The sequence below is a fragment of the Rhinolophus sinicus genome, linkage group LG13 (genome assembly GCF_036562045.2).
Source record: "Rhinolophus sinicus isolate RSC01 linkage group LG13, ASM3656204v1, whole genome shotgun sequence".
NCBI classification, from domain to species: Eukaryota; Metazoa; Chordata; class Mammalia; order Chiroptera; family Rhinolophidae; genus Rhinolophus; species Rhinolophus sinicus.
In genome coordinates, this window is record NC_133762.1 from 42,410,055 (window position 1) to 42,431,570 (window position 21,516).

Consider the following 21,516-nt stretch of genomic DNA (forward strand, 5'->3'; position numbering starts at 1 on the left):
TACCACATCTGGTGTCCTGGCCCAGCCCTCCCCACAGTCACCCCACTAGTGTGCAGAGTTGGGCCTGTAGGAATAGAAAAACTACTGCTGCTACATGCCTGGCTGTGGGCTAAGCACTCTGCATTGTCCCACTTAACCCTGAGGCTGGTACTCTTTATCTTCATTGTACTGATGAGGAAACTGAGGCTCAGGTCACTCATTTAATATGTGGTAGAGATTCAAACCACTGGTATTCAAAAACAAGTGATCTGACCCCAGACCCTGTATGAAAACCATTGTGCTATAAAGTGTCCCCAAAGGAGGGGACTATTTATCAAGCAGGATCATCAAGCGAAACATAGCAAAGTATGTTTTTGTGATTATGTGTGTGTGTGTATGTGTGTGTGAGAGAGTGACGTGTATCTTTCTGAGATTTCTCAAGGGCCATGGTCTCAGAACAGGGCTGGTACTTTGTTTTGAGGCTTTTTTCTCTAGGTCCAGCCCTTTTATGGGAACTTCCTCCCAGGGAAGTGAGTGACTGAGAGCTCCATTTCCCATCAGCCCTCTCCTGCTCACGGCCTGGTCTGCTATCCCCAAGGGCAGTCTCACACCAACGTAGTCACCAGGATAATGGCCAGCTCTGTGGACTCTTGTAATTCTGTGGTTGATGACTTCCTGGAGGGGGGTTCAGAGTTGGGGTGTCAGGTCCTGCTTAGAGTGAGGGAATCTAGGTCATGGAGTCTCCTCCGAAGGGTTGCTAAAGGGAGCCACAGTGAAACCTGTGCCTTTAGGACTTTTCTGGGGAACACAGGAAGCTGGCTGACAGATTCTGGGCTCGGGCCTCACTCAGGGTAGGGGTAATTATTCCCATTTTACAGATGGGGAACCTGAGGCTCAAGTGCCAATGGACTTTCCAAAGGCCACACTGATTAGGGGCAGAGGCTACTGGCTGGGCAGTTTCATCTTCTCCAGGAGTGTCCAGGAGTGGCATAGTTATCATGTCAGACCCAGACCTCTCTCTGGGCTGAAGGGGCCTGGGGTCTGTCTGCCTCTGTAAGATCTGGGATAGAGGGGAATATTGTGGGCCCTGCTGGCTAAGGGGTAACTGCCTACCCTGCCAGACAGGACATCTGCAAGAAGACAAAGATGGGAAACCAGGGCGTGGGGTGTGACAAGCTGCGGTTGGAGATGGAAGCTGAGCTGTGCGGCTGGCCCAGAATTTGAAAGGTTCATAGGAGGTGTTTAGAACCATTATGACTGCCACCTGGTCTGATCTATTGTCAGAGCATGATCTACTCATTTGTTTTTGCTGAAGGTGGGATCTCTAAGGTGTAGTTTGGGGTAAAGCTGTTTGGGGGAGGGTATGGGGGCAGGAATGCAGTCCTAGGCTCTGCCCTGGCCCATCTCCACCTCTGTTTCTCTTTCTGGCTGCACCATCATCAAAGCTGCCAGCTGGGCATTATTTATGCCCATCAGAAGACCTTACCTTTCCTCTGGCTTCTTTCTGTATTCTCTTCCCTTCTCCACCCCCAACTAACCTTAATAACCAGAGGCAGGTGGTCTTCAGGGTCTCTTCCTGCAGGCAGCTGTAAGCTGGGGTCCTGGAACAATCCACCTGGGTCTGTCCCATCTTGCAGAGCGTCATGGGAAGTAGAGGCTGCACAAAGTGCTGACCTCTCCAAGAATCCCTCCCCCTTTGCCACCCGTGCCTGTGTGGGCCAAGTGTTGGATCTGTCCCCTCAAATATCCTGTCTAGCTGCGTCTCTCCATGCAGTGTAAGCTCCCCTTTTTCTGAAAAGGCTTACAAAGCCTTTAAAGTTGTGCTTTTAGGGACTTTACGCATCTGGTAGTGGGGAAGAGATGTGGCTGACAAAAATGGAGAGAAGTCTAAGTTCCAGGAAGGAAGATGGGACCGCCCAGAGCGCTTTCCTCACCTTGGCCTGTAAGGGCCAGAGAATGTTGCTGGTGGGAGGGTTCTGAGGAATGAGGCACCCATGCTTTGGCCCTTTTATGAGCTTGGGGATGGCTAATGGCCCTCATCTCTGATGCCTGTCCCTACCCCCAAAACTGGGTAGGATGGTCAGGCTGAGACAGTACTGAGGGCAGTCTGATGGGTGTCAGGGTCAAGGTCCAATCTGATATTAGGGATGGGGCCATGGCTGAGGCTGGGGTCTGAGTTCAGGTGAAAACTGGGGTTCTTCAAATGAACTGGAGCTCTGGGCTGTGGGAAAGGTGGCACCCACGTCTGTACTAGTCTCTCTGGGTCACTTCCTCCTTCTCCTTCCCTTTCTGAGGTGGCCCTCGCAAGTAGCCACACCTTCTGCTTGTGCTATCATTTAATCTTCCCAGCAGTCCCACCAGGTAGCTCTACCTGATCCCATTTTACAGATGGGAAAGCTTGAAGTCTAAAGGAGGCCGTGAAGCATCCTATGGGGCTTAGACAAGTGTGTCCAGGAGGCGGGGTACAGATGCTGTGTCCTTGGAGTGGGTTCAGAGGTTTTGGCCAGGTGGGGCCCAGAGAAAGGGTCATCTGTCAAGGAAGCGACTGAGCTGGGACCTGGGACTCTGGGCACCCAGGCCAGTGTTCCCTTTCCATCCCTGTGTCTCTTTGGCTTGCAGGCTGCCCTTGTCCTGTCCCCCAACCCCTGTGACTGGCCAGGCCTGGCTCTGCTTTCCTGCCTCTTTTACTTCCTGGCTGGCTGGTCTGGGTAAGGAGGGCTGGGGAGGGTCTGGCTGGGAGGAGTTCAGGCCCAGCCCCTTCCTGGGGCTGAGGGGTAGGAGGAGCCACGCCGGCAGACACAGAGCCCCTTTGTCTGGGCTGCCCGTGCAAAGCAGCTGGTCTGGGATTTCTGGGCGTTTTTTACATTTGAAGAATAATTGCATTGTCTGGGGGGCCCCTTGAGAATCCAAATCACTCCCCAGACCAGCCAGGCAGTCCAGAGAGATTTCCCCTGACATTCCCCCTCCCCTCAGATGTCTGAGGCAGAGGGGTCCCTCCAGGGAAACTGAGGTAGGGCTGCTGCCCTCAAGCACTAGGAGCATCTTTTGGGAGGAGAGACTTAGAAGTCCCCAAGGTTGGTTGGGGAGCGTTCAGGTGGCCCCCAGAGCCCTGAGCAGGGCTGAGAGGAGGGGAGGAGCCTGCTGATTGGGAAGGGTGGGCTCATTTTGGAGCGGAGTCTGAACCCTAAGGAGTGAGGTGAGGTGAGCCAGATGGGCTAACTGCCTGGCCATACTCTTCTCCCCTGGGACATGGGTCATTCACCTGGGTGACCTTGAGAAAAGGAGAAGGAAGCAGACACATGTGGGAGTAGCCTGTGTTCAGGGGTGAGCCAAGAATGGGTAGAAGTTTTTTTGTTCCTTGTGAGGGGTGACTTTGGAAGGGTGTGGGGCATCTGGGAAGCTGGCCCTTCATGGCATCGTTTTTGTTGTCATGGCCACTGTTGGGGAGGGAAGTGACCTGATTGCTGGGTGAGCAGAAGTGGACGCCAATGCTGAAGAGGAAGGGCCACCCCGTGCTGAGCTGGGCCACTGACCTTCCTTGGAGTTCAGTCCTAGGCTTGGGGAGGGGTCACCAGTCTAGCCTGGGACGCTGGCCCTGCTCAGTGATCATGCGGCTGCAGCCTCACTCCAGAATAATAGGCAACAGGATTCCCTGGGGCGAGATGCCTATGCTTTGGGAACAGGCAGTGGCTGGGCGGTGGTGGTTGCAGAACAGAACCAGTGCAAGGAACTCACATTGCCAGGGTGTCTGTTGCTTCAGGAAACATCAGGGGAACAGACCTTCCTGGTGGTTCAAGCAACAGACAGCCGTGCAGCCACACAGCTGCACAACCACAGTACGCTACACAAGGGTGTGCGTATAAGAGAACCCAGCTGGCTTCTCTGACGTGTGTAGGACGGGTGTTTCCCACAGGCCTTCAGCGGGGCTGCACTGGGGATGCTCAAGACTAGTGAAGTTGGGGTATTTGTGTACGTTTGAGGGGGTGTGAATAAAAACTGAAGCCAGAACGGTCAGCTAGGTCCAGAGGGTCAATGGCTGAGGCCTGCCTAATATCTGGTACATTGTAGATCCTCAGTGAATTGCTGGGTATTATTCCTGGTCAATGAGGGGCCCGGCCAGCGTTGCCTTTGAGGGGGTGGCTGAGCAATTCTGTAGGGGTGCAGTTCAGATGGAGGAGGCAGGCCGCTGCCTGGGGAAGTTGAATGTAGAGGCAACAGTGATTTGGGCTGTGGGGTTGATGTCGTGACCCAATGGATACGGGTGGGTCTTTCACGAAGGATGCCTTCAGTTTTGAGCCTGGGAGTGCTTGGTGCTCCAGCCGTTTTTAATCGAGATGGGGAAAGCATAAGGAGATGCATGGTGCCCCCAGCTCAGTTCTGGGCATTTCCAAGAGGGGCTGAGCAGGGTCATTTGTGGGAGGCCAGGATTAAAACGTATCTCTTGTATTTGGCAGTTAGGAGGTACTTTTTGAAGAGTAAATCTCCGGATGTCAATTGAAACAGTGAGGATGTTGCGAAAACATGGGTGGGGAAGTGGACGCGCTTGGGTGCCAGTGTCCATTCCTGTGGCATGGCCTCCTCGTCTTCATCCATTCTTCTTTGGTGGCTCTGCCACAGGACAGATCTTTCGTCCCTCTTTTCCTCTCTTCTTTTCAGTTTGGCTTCCTGGGCAGCTCAGTCATGGCATTGTTGGCTCTGTGTAGCAGGGGGAGGCTGGGGCCTGCAGGCCAGAGTGGGAAGGAGGCTGGGGAGGGCAGTGGGGCACCGTGAATGGCAGTGAGACACTCATGCCATCACTGGCCTGATTTCCTGAAGTTACCAGGCTTGGCCTGCTTGGGGATGTAGGGGCCCCAGGCTCCCACCCCCATTTTGCCAGGGGGAAGCAGGAGCAAGAAGGCAAGTGCTGTTGCCCTGTGCCTCCTGCCTCCCTCCTCCCCTACCCCTTCTCCTCTCCCTCCTCCTCCTCCTCCTGCCCCCTCCCTGCCTGGCTGAGCCAGCACTTTTTTCTTCTCTCCTTTATCTGCTAGAAAAGTACAGGGCGTTCTGTTTCTCCTGTGCATACAGATCAGGGAGCGGATGTTATTTATTTATTTATTTCCCAAAGTTGAGAGAAGGGCAGGCAGGCACCAAGGAGCATTAAGTAATTCTTCCTAAGTCAGGCATTTTCTCATAAAACTGAAAAAAAAAAATGTTGGAAACGAAAACATGACACAAACCAATAGAAAACAAGTTGTCTCCCCAATCAGATAACAGCACCTGAAGATCCAGTTCAGCATTGCGCTGAGGGCCCAGCACACAGCAGGTATCCCTGCACATGGCTTTCTACCTTTCAGTTTGGACCCCAAGGCGTGTTGGCTCCAAGGACCGATATGGGGGGCATGGCAGACACCTCATCTCTCTCTGCCTTCTGTGAGCTATGCTGGTGGTTTCTGTGGCTTCTTGGGGGCCCTAGGGGTTGATGGGCCATCTGAGACAAGGCCTGTGGAAGCATAGGACTGGGGGATTAGCTGTGAGGGCCAGGGACACTGGCGACCTACATGACCCTACTTACTGCTTCCACGTTGACACCCCATGTGTGATGTCTGTCTGTGATACTTGGGAACTCGGGGTACTTTTCTGTTTTTATCTGAAAGGCAAGCTGCCCGCCTGTACTTCTCAAAATCCATTCCTGACCCCCTTCCCAAAGACAATCTGCTCATAATTTAGCTATAGAACTTCACAAATGATGTTTACATGCGCAGCTCTTGAAAAGGGTGACAGTCTTGTGACGTCCACATAGGGCCTTATTGGACTTCACAACGAGGTAGTGAGGGCAAGCTGACCATTTGCGAGAGAAGGATGTTCAGGAAGGGCTGGGAAAGTGCTGCTGCCCCAAGCATTCTTTCCCTAGACCCGCTTCCCAAGGTAGCTTCTTACCTAGACCCCAGGTTTTTAGAGGTAATGCCCCAGGGAACCTGTGATGAGACTTCAGTAGGGGCAGGACCCCCTGCTTCATCCCAGGCATACCCTGGGCCCCACAGGAACTTTTCGAGAAGGGGTTCCACCAACAAAGTTGGAGAACCACTGCACCAATCCAACTCCTTTATTGTATAAAAGAGTTTGTTTTGGGGGTGGCCTCAGGGTAGGGGTGGGAATAGAGATGAGATGAGCAGTGCCCAGCTGTGTTGGTGTCAGTGGTAGCTTCCAGCGCCCTATGTATTTATAGACCTGCTGTAGACCCTTCCTCCCTGCTGCCTGCCCTGGCCTCCTGGTGTGGACAGCCACAGCCTTACCTAGATTTAGTGCGCAGGAAGGAGAACCTGGGGGAGGGAAGAAGGGAAGGGAGGAAAGGACTCAAGCCAGCCCTGATCCCCATGCTCCTGGGAGGCTGGACGGAACATCCTGGGAAACTGGGGGTGGAGTGGGTGGAGCGTGGTGGACGGACAGGAGGACTGAAGCAGGAGGGAGGAGGAATGGGAAAGCTGGGACACAGGCTGTCCTGGAAGGAGGCGGGGCACCAGTCTGAGTCTGCGAGCCCCTACCTCTGAACCTGAGAGTCTGTCTCAGAGATTCCAGGCCTTAGGCACCACCTTCTGGCCCTCTAGGGAACCACTTCTGCACTGAGTCTGGGCCTGGAGGGTTTGGAGGGAGTTTGGGGCAGGAGTGGGGGGACATGTTTGTCCATGCCCAGGTGTGGCATGACAGGTGGGGTGGGTGGGGGGAGGTGCGAGGAGCAGCTTCTCAGCTTGAGCATATTTATAAAAGGACCCCTTTGCTAAATGTGTGATAAAAAGATGTTCGAAGGTAAAACTTTAGTGATCAGTCCTTGAGATGTATGGAGAAGGAAGTCAGGGTGTCAGCTTTTATTTATTATTTTTATAGGGAGCCAGGAATGGATATCTGAGTGGTTGCTGAGGTATAAATGCACGTATAGAGTGAATCGCACAAATCCTAAATGTCCACCTCTGTGGATCTCTGTATGTTTACTGTGTAACCACCATCCAGATCAAGATACATATTCCTTCCACCCCAGAAAGTTCCCTTGTGACCCTTTTCAGTCATCCTCCCGACCGCCATTTCTCTTCTGTCATCACAGATTGATTTGACCTTTTCGTGAACTCCGCATAAATGGACTCATACAGGATGAGCTCTTTTATCTCTGGCTTCTTTTGTTCAATGTAATGTTGTTGAATTTATTGCCAAGAACTAGTCCCTTGCATGAATATGCTACACATAGCCCAATATATTTATCCGCGCTCATGTGGATGGACTTGGGTTGTTTCTGTTTTTTGGCTATTGTGAATAAAGCTGCTATAAACATTCTTCAGCATATCTGTTTGGTGAAATCTGCCCTATTGGGTGTGTGTCACAGCTTTTTAGATGCCCCCTGTCTGCTGCCCAGAGCAGCCACCTCGCTCCCTGTTGTTAGGTCTGCAACTTCTGCCATTGAAACTTCAGCCATGGCAACTGGGTCAGGTAAGGAACAGGGACAGAATCAGAGCTGAGTGGCTCCCCAGGGTGACCCACGGACACCTTCAGACCTTTCTGGTCACTCTGGGAATAGAAGGGTAGCTTCTCCCAGCCCTGGGGCCAGATTTCTGGACCCCCTTGGCCTCCCAGCCATCTACTTCTTAGCCTGGCGTCTCTGAGCAAGCTGGCTTAGCGTAACTGTCAATTTGATGTCTGGCCTCTGGTGCCACAGGTCCTCATGGTCCACTGTTTCCTGGGCTCCTTGCTGCTTTGCGGTGACTGAGGGGCTGGATGGTTGGAGAAAACAACCAGAGGTCTACCCGGAATAGCAGAGGCGCGTCCAATACCGGTCTCGTGGCATTTCTGGGGGGAGGGTGGGACTCTGTCCTGCCTACCAAATTGCCACCTCGTTGAGGCTGTGAAAGACTAACAGAAAGCCAGAGGAGAAAAGAAGGGGCAAGGAAGAGAGAGTACCAGGGAAGAGCCAGGCAAGGGAGAGAGAACAGAAGGTCCAGCGCCGTGTGTGCAAGTATCTGGGGTTAGTGTGAGCATCCTGAGGTCCGTGCAAGCGTCCTGGGGTCAGTGTGGGCATCCTCGGGTTGGTGTGAACTAAACTACAGCAGCCGTGCGGGGCCCAGCTGGCTCAGGGTCAGCAGTGCCAGAGTCAGTTTCTCCTGCCTTTGGCCTTCTTGATCATCCTCTTCCTGGCCAGTCTCTTAGCCTTGGGGAAGAAATAGTGCCTAGTAGGTTTGGGATGGCATTGAGGGCTTTCAGGGACTCAAGTTCTCCTGCTTGTGACAGGGTCCAACAGTACATCCCTTCCTTCCTCTCTCCTTCCCTGTTTCTCTTCCTCCCTCCCCAGATCCTTTGGAGATGTGTCGTTGCTCAGGTCCTGAAGGAGGTGGGGGAGGGCTTGAGCTTCCCCCTTGAGGGTGGAGCTCGTGAGTACCCCTTGGGGTAGGTGGGAAGTGAAGGGGGGTAGGTGAGCTGTGACACCCCTGCTTCCTGCAGGTTCCTAGGAGGCGAGTGCGGACGGTATGCAAAGTTGTGAATCCAGTGGCGACAGTGCGGATGACCCTCTCAGTCGTGGCCTACGGAGAAGGGGACAGCCTCGTGTGGTGGTGATCGGCGCCGGCTTGGCTGGCCTGGCTGCAGCCAAAGCGCTTCTGGAGCAGGGCTTCACGGATGTCACTGTGCTTGAGGCTTCCAGCCGCATCGGAGGCCGTGTGCAGAGCGTGAAACTCGGTGAGTGCCACCTTAGCCCAGCCACCTCTCAAAGTTACCTCTTGTTCCCTAATACCTTGGCCCTGCCTGAAATCTCATTACTTTAGTTTCTTCTCTGAGGTGAGTGTTCCATCATGTATGCTGCCTGGATGTTTTCCAGAAGCTCCCTATTCCCCTCTCAGTAGCCCTCTGAGGTAGGCAAGATGGGGTTCTGGCCTCCATTTTTGGAACATTACCTAGGGTTCATAGTGTGTAGGAGGGAGGGAACACCCAGAACCAAACTGTCTTGGCAGTGGGTGGACCAGTTTCTATTTCCCAAGAAGGGAAATTCTGTGAGCTTCTATTAGTCATTAACTTTTGAGTATGAATTAGTCTGTCATGAGTGAGAGTAGCTGGGACAATAGAAACTCAGGGCAGCAGAGATGGAAGGGGATTTTGGGGTTCTTTGTGGGTGATGGGCAGGTCTTAGGATTGTCTAGGAAGAGGGCCTGTCCAGGTTGCAGAGTAATGAGGTAATGAGGGCTCTGGAGAAAGCAGCTAGGTAAGAGGCTTACCCCAGGGGTAGGCAGATGATACCAGGGGTTCTAGAGGGTAGGGAATTGCCTGAAATGCAGTTGGAGGCCAGGGCTTCCCAGCCAGGCAATTTGACCAATGAGTGGTTGAGCAGATAGGGACCATGAAAATGGCCCAGTGGGACCATTCACTATGGGCTGCATTGGCTGGAGGATTTTGTCTCTGTGACCATTCCCTCATAGGCAGCAAGGCCAAGCAGATTCTGTGAGCCCATTTTGTTTTTTTCTAATTAAAAAAAAATTTTTTTAAAGGAGGGCGCAGCTCACCGTAGCCCCTGTGGGGATCGAACTGGCAATTTTGTTGTTATTAGCACCACCCTCTAACCAACTGAGCTAACGGGCCACCTCCGGTGTGCCCATTTTGGATGGATAGGGCAAATGGCTCAGAGAAGTATGTGGTCAGGCTTAGAATAAGTAGAGGTTGAGGACACATGGGGACCTTCTCTCGTCTTTCAGAAGCTCTGATCACATTAGGAATCTTCCCTTATAGCAGTTACTGGAAGGCATGCTTGAAGTTGCGTCTGTCTTCTCGCACACACAGGAGTGTTTGTTGGCAGTAAGACTGAAAGCACCATCCAAGGCATTTGGAAACCTGGGGACAGCCAGTGGGGAAGCCTGGAACTCTTTGCTTGACACCTGATTGGCTGGGCTGGAGCCTTAGAGAAGGGATGGCTTCATTTGTGGTTCTTGAGTCTTGATAAGACATTTAGGATCTGACACAGAAGCAGAAGATGGGAGGACAAATGGCCCCGTCTCAGTGGTAGCTGACAGCTGAGACATGCCGTGCAGTGAAATGATGGTACAGGCAGCGAGGAGGAAGAAATTGGGTTGCAGGAGGCGGAGGGGATACACAACTGGACAGGAAGCCTTCCCCCAGAGGGAGGGAGGTTAGATGGGTCTCAGGTGATGGAGGGAATTGGGTAGTAGTGAAAAGAGGACAGGTCAGTACTTGTGGAATAATGTATGTGAGGAAGGTAGACCTGCCAGGAGAGGGGAGAGCATGTCAAAGCAAGGGCATACGTGCATGTGTTGTGTGTGCAGACACACAGGGCTGAAAGTCCAGGTAGCAAATGGACCTGCTGCAGTGTGAGATGGTAGCTGTGAATCTCAGTGGTAAGAGCAGGGGTTCAGGGCCAAAGGCCCCAAGGGGGGGAAGACATGGAGATATTAGGTTGGTGCAAAGGTAATTGCGGTTTTTGCAATTTTAACCTTTTAAACCGCAATTACTTTTGCACCAACTAGTACCTGATGTCCTTTGGATGTAGGCGTGTAGCAAGGGTCACAGAAGCAGAGGGCCATATGGGAGAGGGCAGGAAATATCCTCAGACTGGGGCCTGCTCTGGGCCATACAATTTCCTGGCAGAGCCTGAGGGGTAGGAGTAGGGTACTGACCTTGCAGCTGACCTCTAGCTGCTCCCCTTGTTCCTGCTTTTACTGGGTGTCTAGAGCCAGGAAGGGTACCCCATGCCTGGGCATCACTTCCCAGTGGCTATATGACTTGGAGCTCCCTGCTGTGCCCTGGGGAGGGTCCCTAGGTTTACTAGGGCCTCCAGGGTGCCTACCCCTTCTGCTCCTTTTGGGGGCTCAAACCAGGCAAGATTCTTTGGGGAGCCCTAAGCCTGAGGCTCTAAAGAAAGATTAGTAATAAATGCCCCCAGTGCCCACCAGGAACCCACTGGAGGCAGGGCACTGAGTTTTCAGTTTTTGGTGCCCTTCAGTCTGCCCACTTCTAATTAGTCTCGTGTGGTGACTCTGGAGCAAATCACAGTCATTCAGGGTGGCAGTTAGCTATAAAGTGGAATCCATTTTGTGCCACATGTGGTTTCACTGAAAACTTTCCACTGAGACTTTGGTAGGTTGCCAGAGGGGGACCCTAATCCCTTTCCTGCCCTGTTATGAGTGTGGAATGATCCTCCTGGAGGAAGGAGGGTGAAGCAGTGTTATAGCCCTCTCTGAAGAAGTCCTCACCCCTCTTATGGGCCTGTTGTTTTCACCATCAGGACACGCCACCTTTGAGCTGGGAGCCACCTGGATCCATGGCTCCCATGGGAATCCCATCTATCATCTAGCAGAAGCCAATGGCCTTCTGGAAGAGACAACTGATGGGGAGCGCAGCGTGGGCCGCATCAGCCTCTACTCCAAGAATGGCGTGGCCTGCTACCTTACCAACCGTGGCCGCAGAATCCCCAAGGACGTGGTTGAGGAATTCAGCGATTTATACAACGAGGTGAGGTGTTGGCCGGGCAGATGAGCATAGAGTATAGGGGCAGGAGGTGCCCTGGCAGTGTTGGGGGAGTCAAGTGACTTGCTAGGGTCTTCTAAGATCCTGGTCATGTCTTTGCACACTCTGGGCACTGCATTTGGAACATCAGGACAATTTGTGGATAGAATGAAGATAATGAGTGGAGAAGTACTAGGTAAGAGATTATTGGTACACATGATTAAATATTTCTCCAGAAAGGCCTTAAACATCTTTTATTAGATTTACTACTAGATACTTAGGTAGTGATTGTTGTTATTGATTTTAGATATTTTTGTAAATGGTAATTTTAAAAATCTTTATTTTCTAGTTGTTCCTGGTATATAGAACTATAACTGATTCTTATATATTGATTTTAGTGACCTTGGTAAACTATTATTTTAATTCTAATACTTTGTATATCAATATGTTATATTAATTTATATTCTAATAGTATTTTAGAATTTTATGTATATAATCCTGTACAAAAAATGTTGTTTTTTCCTTTCTAATCCTCAGACCAGAATTGTCTAATAGAACTTTCCACAGTAATGGAGATGTTTTAGACCTGCACTATCCAGTATTGTAGTCACTAGCCACATGTGGCTCTTGAGCTCTTGAAATGTAGCTAGTAAAACCGAGTAAGTAAGTATTTAATTTAATTTAATTTAATAATTTAATTTAATTTTAAATTGCTACAGGTGTCTAGTGGCTACTGTATTGGACAGCATAGCTTAAGACTATTTCTTTTTCTTACCTTATTGCACTGGCCAGTATCTCCAGTACAGTGTCAGAGAGAAGTGGCATACATCCTTGTCTTATTCAGGTTCTTAAAAGTATATTAATATTTTTAGTGTCTTTTCAGTGGTACTGTGAACTGCACTGAACAAACAAGGTAACATGTAGGCCTTGCTTTTTGATACCTTGTCATTTATAGTGTAATGACCTTTCACTCCAGGTCCATAAATTGGCCAACAAACACATATTGTACATTTTCTATGTCTCTTGGGCATGGAAAAGGAGAAATGACACTTGCTTTGGGGTAGTCCCTGCTCAATGAGGCCGGCTCAATGTGTGTGCATCCACTAGGTATGTTGTGTGCAGTCCCACGGTATTGTGTGTTCTCACTCATGTGCCAAAAGACTGAATTATTACTGAGCAGATAAGAACTAGTATTCTTCAAAGTAGAACTTTCTGGTCTACTGGGAATCAGTCATGTGCTGATTCCCAGGTTAGTTTGTGTTTCAGGCATGGATGCCTCTTGAGAATGACTTTCAGGGTCCATGACTTACTTGTTCTTTTAAATATCCTTAAAAGTAGATCACCATAAACTTCTGCTTGTGGGTTTGATTTTTGAAAACCAGGAGTGAGTTGTAGAAAGTAGGATGGGTAAGGTGGGTTATAGATCTGGGTAGTGATGCTTTGGATCAGAAGGAGAAGGTATTAAGCATGAAATCCAGAGATAGGTTTCCTTGTGTAGCTTTTAATCAATGCTGGAGGCCATTCTGAAGAGGTGTGTCTAAGCAGTGAAGCCCTGCCTGAGGGTGGCTTCATAACAAATATGAAGCCTCCCTCCAAAGGTGATGACTTTGAAGGGGGCTACTCATTTAATGTGTTATATTTGTTAATAAATAAATGACTTTATTTATGGAGCAAGACTACCTTGATTCAAATACCCGTTGTACCATTTATTAGCTCGAGTAAGTTATTGAGCCTCTCTGAGTCTTACTTTCCTCATCTGTAAAATGGGCATAGTTATAGCAACTTCATAGTGTCATGAGGATTAAATGAGATCCTGATGAAAGTGCTTAATGAGAATCGGGGTGGGTATTAGCTGTTATAGGTTTGTCCCATTTCCCTTGGGTCACATTGGGAAGATGTCATTTAACCCATAAAAGGAGACTGTACCCATATGACAAACCCATATTCAGTTAAGGCTGTCCTAGTTGGTGACTGACACAGAGTCATGTAGATGGACTAAATTTGTTACTCCTCAGCTGGGCATTTTGGCCTCTAGTCAACATAAGCTAGGAAGAAAATGCAGGTAGGAAGAGGCAAGTTGAAAGCCTGACTCCTTGGGAGTGGTACTGGGTGAGGAATTTGCAGAGGACTCCAGTTAAGGCCAAACACCCAGCATCTTGTGACTGAAGGGAGGAAAAATAAACAATTTAACTCATTACGTTTTTATATTTTATATTTCAGAGGCATGTTTAATTCATGTTTCTATCTTATGTGGAGGCCTTTCTCTTGGGTGGAATGGTTCAGGGTGGGCAATGCCACCTTCCTTCCTCCACTCTGTAGCCCCATGGTCTATACCAGGGCTGCATTACAGGGCAGATGTCCTTCCCATGAATGTGTGCTAACCAGATTCAAACTCACTTTAGGAAGGGAAACACAGCGTGAATCGGCATGAGCCACAGATGTTTGACCAAGGAGCCTGCATTTGCCAGTGTCCTGGGAGGGACAACGGCATGTGGTGATGCCAGGGTCTTGGATAAAATCCAGAGCCCTTGACAAGACCGTTGGTTCTTCATGCTCAGGCCCTTACCTGCCTTTCTAGTCATCTCTTCCAATTTTCTCTCTCCTTGCTGCCCACTTCAGCAAGACTGAATCACCTTTGAATGCAATGCATCTTATATTCTCTCTCCTTCTCCCTCTCTCTCATCTTTGAGTATGCTATTCCTTCTGCCTGAAATATTTTTCCTCTCCCTCCCACTGCCATCCTGGCTATCTCCTGACTGTCCAAGATTGTCTGGGTGGATGATCTCACAACCCCTGGGTTCTTTCCTTTCTGGGCACGTTATGTAGAAACAGCACAGTTCTGATGTTTCCCCAACTTGAGTGAGGGCAGGGGTTCAGGGCTGTATCCGTCTGGCTCACTATTACAACCTATGTCAGGCGCGCAGTCCGTAAATGTTTGTTGAGTGAATGTTGCAACTCAGACCTTGCCCTTTGGGGATCCCATGCCTGACCCAAGATTGGCTTCCTTTCCTCAGGGAGATCTGCCTGGTGATTGGTGGGGGTGATATACCAGACAGGCAGGGGAGGCAATAGGACCCACTCCAGGGGGCCATTACTTTCTGTCGATGAGATGTGGGTTGAAGTTCTTGCTAAAATATGCCGGTGGAATGCATTTCCCTTCCTTGGCACACTAGGGCCTCCCTGCTCTGCACATGCCCTGCCCCAGCATGGCCATCTTCCTTACCTGTGTCTGAGTCTTGCAATAAAGGGAGTATCTTGGCCAGGCAGGGTCTCCTGGGAGATCAAACTTCAGAGCCCCTTCTGCTCCCCTTCCCCTAAAACACTGGTCAGGCCACCCCTCCAGACTGCCCTCCTGGGAGACAGCAAAGCGGACATGCTTGGGCAGAGGTGGCAGGGAAAGGGTTTGTGCATTTAGTTCTTGGAAAAGGCAAATGTGTGCAGATCTGGGTTCTGAAGTGGGTGGTCTGCTTGGCCATGTAGAGCCCATAAGGGGAGGTTCCTTTCCCATAGACTGGACAGGCACCAAGCATCCCACTTTTCTAAGCAAAGGCCCAGCAACAAAGCCTCTAGGGCCCGCCCATCCCACCCCCGTCACTGGCCTTTGAGAGTGGCATCTGGAGGAGAATGGCTGCCCAGGGGAGCTTGCTATCCCTGAACCATGACGTGTTGGTGCAGTCTCCGTGCATTGCCCGCCACATTGATGCCCCAAGGGAGAGGGGTCGTGGGCTCAGTATATCTGGGGACATCTGGGAGATGGCAACTTTTATGTTGGAATTCTTCAGTCTGAGGTGGAGATAGGATGGGGGAGTATGTTTTCAGTCTCCTCGGGTCTCTCTGGCAGGTCTATAACTTGACCCAGGAGTTTTTCCGGCATGGTAAACCAGTCAATGCTGAGAGTCAGAACAGCGTGGGGGTATTCACCCGGGAGAAGGTGCGCAACCGCATCAGGGATGACCCTGACGACCCGGAGACCACCAAGCGCCTGAAGCTCGCCATGATCCAGCAGTACCTGAAGGTATCTTTGGTGTGTGGGAGCTTAGCTGAGTACAGGTGCCAGAGTGAAGAAGACTTGTTCTGGGGAGTCTGGGTCCAAGGAAGACATGCTGCTCTGAGGTGCTGTTCTGACCCCTGCCCTGTCCTGGCGGTCACCTGGCTTCTCTCTGGCTCTTCCCACAGGTGGAGAGCTGTGAGAGTAGCTCTCACAGCATGGACGAGGTATCCCTGAGCGCTTTTGGGGAGTGGACAGAGATCCCTGGCGCCCACCACATCATCCCCTCGGGCTTCATGCGGGTTGTAGAGCTGCTGGCCGAAGGCATTCCGGCTCACGTCATCCAGCTGGGGAAACCTGTCCGTTGCGTGCATTGGGACCAGGCCTCGGGCCGTCCCCGGGGTCCTGAGATTGAGCCCCGGGGTGAGGGGAACCACAATCACAATGCTGGGGAGGGTGGCCAGGGTGGAGGGGAGCCCCTGGGGGACAGGCGGGATGAGGATGAGCAGTGGCCGGTGTTGGTGGAGTGCGAGGACTGCGAGGTGATCCCAGCGGACCACGTGATTGTTACGGTGTCGCTGGGCGTGCTCAAGAGGCAGTACACCAGCTTCTTCCGTCCTGGCCTGCCTGCCGAGAAGGTGGCTGCCATCCACCGCCTGGGCATCGGCACCACCGACAAGATCTTTCTGGAATTCGAGGAGCCCTTCTGGGGCTCCGAGTGCAATAGCCTACAGTTTGTGTGGGAGGACGAGGCAGAGAGCTGCACCCTCACCTACCCACCCGAGCTCTGGTACCGCAAGATCTGCGGCTTTGATGTCCTCTACCCGCCTGAGCGCTATGGCCACGTGCTGAGCGGCTGGATCTGTGGGGAGGAGGCCCTCGTCATGGAGAAGTGTGATGACGAGGCAGTGGCTGAGATCTGCACAGAGATGCTGCGGCAGTTCACAGGTGCGACCTTGTGCCACCTCTGTCTGCTTCCACCTGCCTCTCTCCATCCGTCCATGACCCTCTGCCAGACCCTCTGAATCCCCTGAACCATGTGGTAGCTCTTCCCTCCATAGATTGTGAAACTGAGGTGGCACAGCCATTGGGAGACCTGCCACAGGGTGCCACGTCTCAGCCTTGGGCTCCTAAATTATGGGCCCTCCCCTGTCTGGAGCTTGAGACACTCAAAACCATAGGTCCTATGTTTCTTCTCTCTAAGGGCTGATGGTAAACACTCAGATGTCACCGCAAAACCTCAGATTGCTTATATCCGACTCATATTATCTTGCAAAGAGATGGATTTGTGTTTTACTGTCTGATTCTTTTAGCTGAACATCTTTCATCCATCGTCCTGGGAAAGCCCCACAAGAACCCCTGAAGTTGGAAGGAAACATGATTATCTAGAATGTTTTTCTGATAGGAAAATGAAAGCCCAGGGAGATGAGGTGTTTTGCTGGGGGTCACAAGGAGGCATGAGGGGTACACAGCTTGAACCTCAGCCTCCCTCCATCCTCCTCCATCCTCCATGCCTCCCCACAGCAACCTGGCCTTCTTGGAACCTCAGAGATAGATAGGAGAGGCTCAGGGTGTCTTCTGTGTGTGGCTATTTCTTATCCTTTCTCTTGGCTCTTTTGACTCCCCAATAGGAAACCCCAATATTCCCAAACCTCGGCGAATCCTGCGCTCGGCCTGGGGCAGCAACTCCTACTTCCGAGGCTCCTATTCGTACACTCAGGTGGGCTCGAGTGGGGCAGATGTGGAGAAGCTGGCCAAGCCCCTGCCATACACGGAGAGCTCCAAGATGGCAGTGAGTGTGGGTGTGCTCCACATGTGGGGGGTGCAGGGTAAGGAGGGGCCTGTGAGGGGTGGCTGTGTGTATTTTGTATGTTTGTTTGGTTCAGGGAGAGAAGGGGAAGGGTTCGTTTACTGAGGGGTACCAAGGTGAGACAGGGATGGAGTGTCTCCTATAATGGAAGAGAAAACAAGAAAATGTGTACTTAACATCTGGAAAAAAAAGAGGGAATAAAATTGAGATGTTAAATGCTTTCTTGAGGTTATAAAAACTGAGCCATTTAGTGCTGTGCCGTCCAATATGGTAGCCATTAGCCATTCTTAATTTAAATTAATTAATTAAAATTTAAATTGATAAATTAAAATTTTAGTTCCTCAGTTGCACTAGCCACATTTCAAGTTCAATCACCACATGTGGCTAGTGGCTACCATGTTAGACGATGTCGCTATAGAACATTTTTGTCATCATGGAAATTTCTAGTGGACAGCACTGATTCAGTGGAAGTAAGTTGCCCCACTATGTATTATTGACTTTTCTCCTCTAATATATTTTAGAATGTAAAATTGAGAACACTGACCCTCTCCCAAATTCTATCAACTGTATAACAAATAATATGTAGAGAAAAATAATAAATATGAGAGAAATAATTATATTTCTGTTCCCATAAAGTGGATTTTGAGTCCCTCCCCCCAATCATACACATACTATAAATGCTAAAACCCCAACAGAATTATATTTAAAACAGTTCTTTGGTGAAATTGGTGCTGTCACCAACCTCTCTCTCTGTCTGCCAACATGGAGTCAACCAACCAGCAAGGTGTGTTGTGCCTGCCCCAGCTGTGCTCACGGGGAGAGAGGCAAAGGCCCTCAGTGCTGCTGCAGCCATCCTCCTCAAAAGCAAAGCAAAACAGAAATAACTGTGGCTTAAACAAGAAGGAAGTATACTTCTATCACACAAAAGGAAATCCAGAGTAGGCATCAGGACCTGGTATGGTTAGCACCTGGCTCCATTTTCAAGGCCTCCTTGTGGTCCAAAGAGGGCTGCCAAGGCTGCTGCTCTGACATCTACGTTTTAGGTTGGAAGGAGGAGGTCCCTTGGGGCTGAATCAGTGTATCTAAGCAATAGTCTTGAAGCTGACTGGCCAGAACTTAGTCACATGACCACACCAGCTGTTGGGGAGGCTAGGATATGTCATTTTTATTCTGGATGGCAATGGACCCAGTTAAAAATCAGGGCTTTGTTACTGAGGAGAAAGGATAATAGATGTAGGAGTAGGCAGCTTGCCCCCTGCCAGAATATGCGTTCCCCCTTTCAGCTTAACCACCTCTGTGGGCTCCTTGTTGGTGGGTTAAAGCCTCACTACTCAAAGTGCGTGGTCCATGGACCAGCAACCCCAGCATCATGTGGGAGCGCATTAGAAATTCAGACTCAGCCCACCCCAGACTTACTGAATTAAAAACTTCACTCTACCAGCTTCCCAGCTGGTATGCATTCAGTTTGAGATGCCCTGGGCTAAAGTCCAAACTCAAGCTTGGAATGTGAGCACTTGTGCTTTGCCTGGCCTCACCTAGATAGCCTGTTTTCTTGAGGTTGAGCCCTGGCTATATCAAAATCGTCACTCCCCTAAACAAGGTCTGCTTTGGTGCATTTTTGCTCCCACTTTCCTTCTTCCTGAAACGTCTTTTGCCTGTATTTACCCAGTGTCTTCCAAGAAGCAGCCCAAGGTCCTGTCCTCTGGGAAGCTTTGTGTGTCCCTCTCCCCAACTATGAACCTCTTTTCTGGGTTCTCAGCACCTCACCCAAACACCCATCATGTCACATATGACATCATTAATAATTGGGTTTCGTGTCTGGCTTCCCCACCAGCAAGGAAGCTCCTCAAAGCAGCAGCCTGGTCACCTTTTATCTTCCAAGTGCCCAGAACAGTCCCTGGATCCTAATAGGGGCTCCATAAAGGTTTGTTAAATTACCGCCTAACTTTATCGAGTGCTTATGTTCTTCCAGGTTCTAAGTGCTTTAGATACATTATTTCACTTAATCCTTATAACCACCCTCAGAAGTAGGTAGCATAAACCCATTTTGCAGATGAGAAAATCAAATCTTAGGAAGGTTAAACTGCATGCCCCGAGTTCACTGGTAAGAGGCACAGTGAGCTTCTGAGACTGCAGAGCCAGGACTCTAAAAGCCTCAGAGTAGACAGAACTGAGGCCTGGATGTTTGGGGTAGAAGCAGGGCAAGGTGGCCAGGTGGGGTGGGCAACTCCTCATCCTCTGGAAGCAGAAATACCTGCATCTTAGATGCCTCTTCATTCTTCTGTGACTTGCAGTATTGATGGAGGGTTCTGGGAGAGACAGATAGCCTCTTGCCTCTCTTACTCCTTCACCCTCACTTATCTGTCCCCCGCCCAGCCCATGCAGGTGCTGTTCTCAGGTGAGGCCACCCACCGCAAGTACTACTCTACCACCCATGGTGCTCTGCTCTCTGGTCAGCGTGAGGCCGCCCGTCTCATCGAGATGTACAGAGACCTCTTCCAGCAGGGGACCTGAGGGTCCTCATCACCGCCGAGCGTGTTCCTTAAAGAACCACTAACTCGTGACTGCCAGCCCTGCCCCTTGCTGCTGTATACTCCTAATTCCTAATACTCTGTAGGATGGATTTGTATCTTTTGTAGAGCTAGACACCCTGACTAGCTTCAGACCTGGCCCTGTAGCTTTTTCTTTTCTCCATGCTGGGTGGTGACCAGGGTAGGGCCCTTTGATTTACCTCTGTGCTCTGACCTCTGACCTTTCTTCCCCTCCCACCTCATTGTTGAAAGTGCCTTTACTACTTTACATTCTGGGATAATAAAAGAGGCTTGCCTTTCCCATGCTCCTCAGCTCCTCTGTTCTGTTTTCCTCAGCCGTGTGTGTGTGTGTGTGTGTGTGTGTGTGTGTGTTTGTGTTTGTATGGTTTTGTTTTTTTAATTATATCCCCTTTGAGTGGGGGGGTTGTGGGGGGAACCATGGCCTGGCTGTACCTCCAGAAGGGAAGGTGCCTGCCTTTACTGGAAGGGATATCCCCTTAACCCAATCTTTTTGTGTTGGTTTGCCTTCCTGTTGGTGAGGACCCTCAGGGATAAGGGCCCCTCACTGCCCAGCCTCAGCTCTTTCAGGACAGGCCTGGGCCTACCTGCTGGCCTTTTGCTGAACTTCTCAGCGTCTAATTGGGTGACATGGCCACATGGAGTGAAGGTGAGTGCCATGGGAGGGTACACCTGTTGTGGCTCCATGTCAAGCTCATATGTATTAATTATTAATTGGTGTCACCTCTCCATGGGGCCCTGGGTCTGGCCCTTGGGGTGGCTGCTGTTGACTTCTGGGAAAGTGGATAGTCTGACCATTTTGGGGGCAGGGAGATATCCCTAAGTGTTGCCCACTTGCTGTGTTCCAAGGGCCTGCCCCTTATATAGGTGTGGTCTTTTCTGCTCTGTTTGCTAAGTGAAACACACAGACACACACACACACACAGACACACACATGCACCTTACATATACTCACCCACATACACCCCTACATACACTCACTGCCACACAGATAGATACACCATCCCACATCCTTCTACTTGCACACAACTATATCTACATACACATGCATAGAACCTGAAAGAACATTTGCTCATTTTCTTACTCCGGATTTCTAGTGATAAAGTTCAAATTCTATAGAGTTGAAGGGTTGAAAGGTGGAGGAAATTGTGAAAAGCCAGGTGGGCCCCCTGGTCTAACTTTGTATGAGCTTAGGTTGGATCTCCTTCTTGGAAGTTTAGGGTACTTTCCCTTGATATGACTTTATACCCTCTTCTTCCCTCACCTCAGGTTGTGATAGAGCTGTCCAACATGTAGACACAGCTATACACATGCCTGCCTGTACCCACCTACATGCACACCCATCCACATGGACGTATTTAACAGGTATCTTGGTTTGCCATGGTTGATCCACCAGACGTTTCATGGACTTCGTGTTCAGGGATTCATATTCATCTGATGTATAACTTCTAAAAATTATAAGTATAACAATTAAAAGAATTTTGAATAGAGGATCTATTGATGTGGCTCTTCACGCTCAAAAGTCATACAAGTCTACACTGAAACATCTCCCGTTGCCGCTTCTCACTGCCCCAGGTTGTTAGTCTTACATATCCATTTTAGATATGTCAATATAAAGATATACCCTTCTCTGTCCTTTCAATAAAAAATGACAAAGTACTCATAATGCATTTTGCTCATTTTAATTAACATGATGTATCTTGGCAATCTTTCTATAACAGTAC

At 50.2% G+C, this 21,516-nt stretch overlaps 1 protein-coding gene across 8 annotated transcripts in view; it reads left to right on the forward strand.

The window, feature by feature from the left end:
• The window catches only part of SMOX (spermine oxidase), a 35,060-nt gene extending 14,974 nt beyond the window's left edge, over positions 1-20,086 (forward strand). For 2 of the 8 annotated variants that reach the window (XM_019733803.2, XM_074317229.1), the window contains 7 exons: positions 8,440-8,673; positions 11,225-11,451; positions 15,287-15,460; positions 15,622-16,381; positions 17,065-17,225; positions 19,078-19,167; positions 19,620-20,086. In XM_019733803.2, the coding sequence (XP_019589362.1) occupies positions 8,466-8,673; positions 11,225-11,451; positions 15,287-15,460; positions 15,622-16,381; positions 17,065-17,225; positions 19,078-19,167; positions 19,620-19,757 (1,758 nt within the window). In that variant the 5' untranslated portion in view covers positions 8,440-8,465 and the 3' untranslated portion in view covers positions 19,758-20,086. Of the gene's footprint in view, positions 1-2,598; positions 2,688-8,439; positions 8,674-11,224; positions 11,452-15,286; positions 15,461-15,621; positions 16,382-17,064; positions 17,263-19,077; positions 19,168-19,619 lie in introns of all 8 variants that reach the window. The other 6 variants (XM_019733799.2, XM_074317231.1, XM_074317230.1 and 3 more) reach the window with 5 other exon arrangements.
• Positions 20,087-21,516: the final 1,430 nt, after the last annotated feature.